This window comes from Morone saxatilis, unplaced genomic scaffold (assembly GCF_004916995.1).
Source record: "Morone saxatilis isolate NCDOM2014 unplaced genomic scaffold, NCSU_SB_2.0 Contig8, whole genome shotgun sequence".
Classification (NCBI taxonomy): domain Eukaryota; kingdom Metazoa; phylum Chordata; class Actinopteri; family Moronidae; genus Morone; species Morone saxatilis.
This window is the reverse complement of record NW_023340257.1, coordinates 2,983,470-2,985,941: the sequence shown is the minus strand read 5'-3', so window position 1 is coordinate 2,985,941 and position 2,472 is coordinate 2,983,470. Positions and strand designations below refer to the sequence as shown.

General features: G+C 40.4%; 1 protein-coding gene across 1 annotated transcript in view; it reads left to right on the top strand.

Annotated features, from left to right (window-relative positions):
- The window catches only part of sorl1 (sortilin-related receptor, L(DLR class) A repeats containing), a 49,658-nt gene that overhangs the window by 33,087 nt on the left and 14,099 nt on the right, over window positions 1-2,472 (top strand). The window contains exons 24-26 of the mRNA XM_035680368.1: window positions 447-578; window positions 1,782-1,913; window positions 2,095-2,229. Coding sequence (XP_035536261.1) covers window positions 447-578; window positions 1,782-1,913; window positions 2,095-2,229 — 399 coding nt within the window. The remainder of the gene's footprint in view (window positions 1-446; window positions 579-1,781; window positions 1,914-2,094; window positions 2,230-2,472) is intronic.

Genomic DNA, 2,472 nt, shown 5'->3' with positions numbered 1-2,472 from the left:
TATCAAGAGAGTTTTAGATAGCTAAAGGTGTACATGGCCTTTATGTCAGCTAAACATAGAGGAAGTGAAAATTGGATTCATAGAGAAGGCAGGCTGTCAAGAGAGTTAGAGGTCAGTTTAAAACAGACATAGCTGTATGTAACATTTTTTCAGACTGTTCCACTGCCACATTAAATAAATAGAAAAAAACAATGGAAAGGCTCAATACCAATACGTTCATGCACAGTGTCACTGAGCCTTAGCATATTTTGGAAGAATAAGAATGGGCCAAGAATAGAGCCCTGTTGAACTCTACGGGCCATGTCTAACTTAGAAAATTATTATTTTGTTGTCACTTTTTGCAACTTCTCCACTAGATGCCACTGAAGCTTACACACTGGCCCTTTAAGTATGATGTTGGAAGAAGTCATTGTGTGTTGAGTCATTTTGCATGTTTTCACCCACAGACCCCCTGTGTACTCGCTACATGGAGTTTGTATGTAAGAATCGAGCCCAGTGTCTGTTTCAGTCCCTGGTTTGTGACGGGATCAAGCACTGTGAAGACGGTTCCGATGAGGACGCAGAGTATGCTGGATGTGGTAAGGAGCACTTACATGCCTTTACTGTATCACCGTATTGTTTTTGAGAAAGACCTCCACTGATTACATTTGTGTCTTGATAAAGATGATGATGATGATAGCTTAGAGCTGAAACACATTCGGTTTCTTTTGGGGGTTTTTTGCCCTCAATTAACAAGATGTTTATCTGTGAGTGCCGGTAGCCGTTTGTTTTGTCCCTTGACCATGCACACAATACATTGGTACAGTTTTGGAGCTGTTCTATCTACGTTTGTTTCCTATCCTTTAATCCCTGCTTGTAGCCTTTTTACAATCCTTGGAAAACTATAAAAGAAGTCATCCTAAAAGCAGGTCTGGACAGAAGTGCAACATGTTTTGACTGTTTAGATTCTATAAACTGTTGATTTGTGGGAATGCGATCAATATGTTTTTGGTTAAAGGGCCTTGAGTGTATAGGTGCATACTCTTCCTATCATTTGTTGCCTTAGAATGGGGAAAAACTGCACTAACCTACAGTACCTATATCAGTTGAAGGTATACAACCAACAGTGATGTTTATGAAATATGAGCTGCTAAAAGAACTACACTGTCCAAAGATGAAAATGAAGTGTGATGGGATCAAACATTTAACAAAGTTAACTGGAAGTCACACACCTGTGCAGGGACATTGAATCAGGTTTATGTGTCAGCAGAATGTGATGTTTGGATCTGTTTACACAGCAACAAGCTGTTCAACAACAGCTGCTCTGTGAGTCACTTGTTTTTTTGGTTGTAAAACTAGTTCTGTAGTATCAGTTTGTCTGACCATGTATCTCTTTGTGTTTGTGTTCCTCTGCCAAACTTAATGCTACTGGATTCTTATCTGACTTAAACTAAAATCTATTCAAATCATGTAGTTTATTATCTGAGTTTATGATCATTGTGTAAGGGGAAAATCACACAAATAGATGAAGAAAAAAAATTTAAATGTATTTCCCTAAAACTCCCAAATTTGTTACTTAGTTGAGTTTGTTAAATAGCATTTTATATATTTTCCTCACATTTTTAAAACTCATTAGCTGCTTATTCGTACATTTCCATCAAACAAACAAGCAATAAAACTTATCCTGCTTCACACCTTCAATGTAATACATACATTGAGGGTGTACACCCCTTTTTTTCAGTGCTATGCTGCAACAGACTGATTTGTGTACCCTGCTAACGTGCCCCTGTGTTTTCTCATAGCCACGCCGTCTGAGTTTGGCAAAGTGTGCGACGCCTACACCTTCCAGTGTGCCAACGGAGTGTGTGTGAGCCTTGAGTGGAAGTGTGACGGCATGGACGACTGTGGGGATTACTCTGATGAGGCCAACTGCGGTGAGGAGGAAGGGTTTATGCAGAAATACTCAAGAGCGCAACTATTGTTTATCGTTTATTATACACTGTATACACATTTTGAACAGATACACAGTAGGTTAATTTTGTTGCTGCTGAGTCTTCTGAAGAGTTATGTGGAAGCAGCAGTATCTGATGCTAACGGTTGCTCTGTGTGCTACAGCTGCTCCCACTGAGGTCCCGGGCTGCTCCAGGTATTTCCAGTACGAGTGTAGAAATGGACGCTGTATACCAACGTGGTGGAAGTGTGACGGAGAGAATGACTGTGGGGATTGGTCTGATGAGGCCCAGTGTACAGGTACAGTTAGTCCGTCATAAGGCTACTTGGTTGTTAAAAGCAACATAAGCATTTAGTATAAGTTATAAGTGACATCACTTCCTATAACCTTAGTATTAACAATGATAAACTCCCTTGTAATCTGTTACAGCACACCATGTAAAGCGACGTCCTTAGTTTGACGTGGACCGTCACACATTGTACCCTTATCCCTCTGTTTTCCATCACTGTCTAGTAATTAAAGGTCTCCTTCCCCCCCCCCCC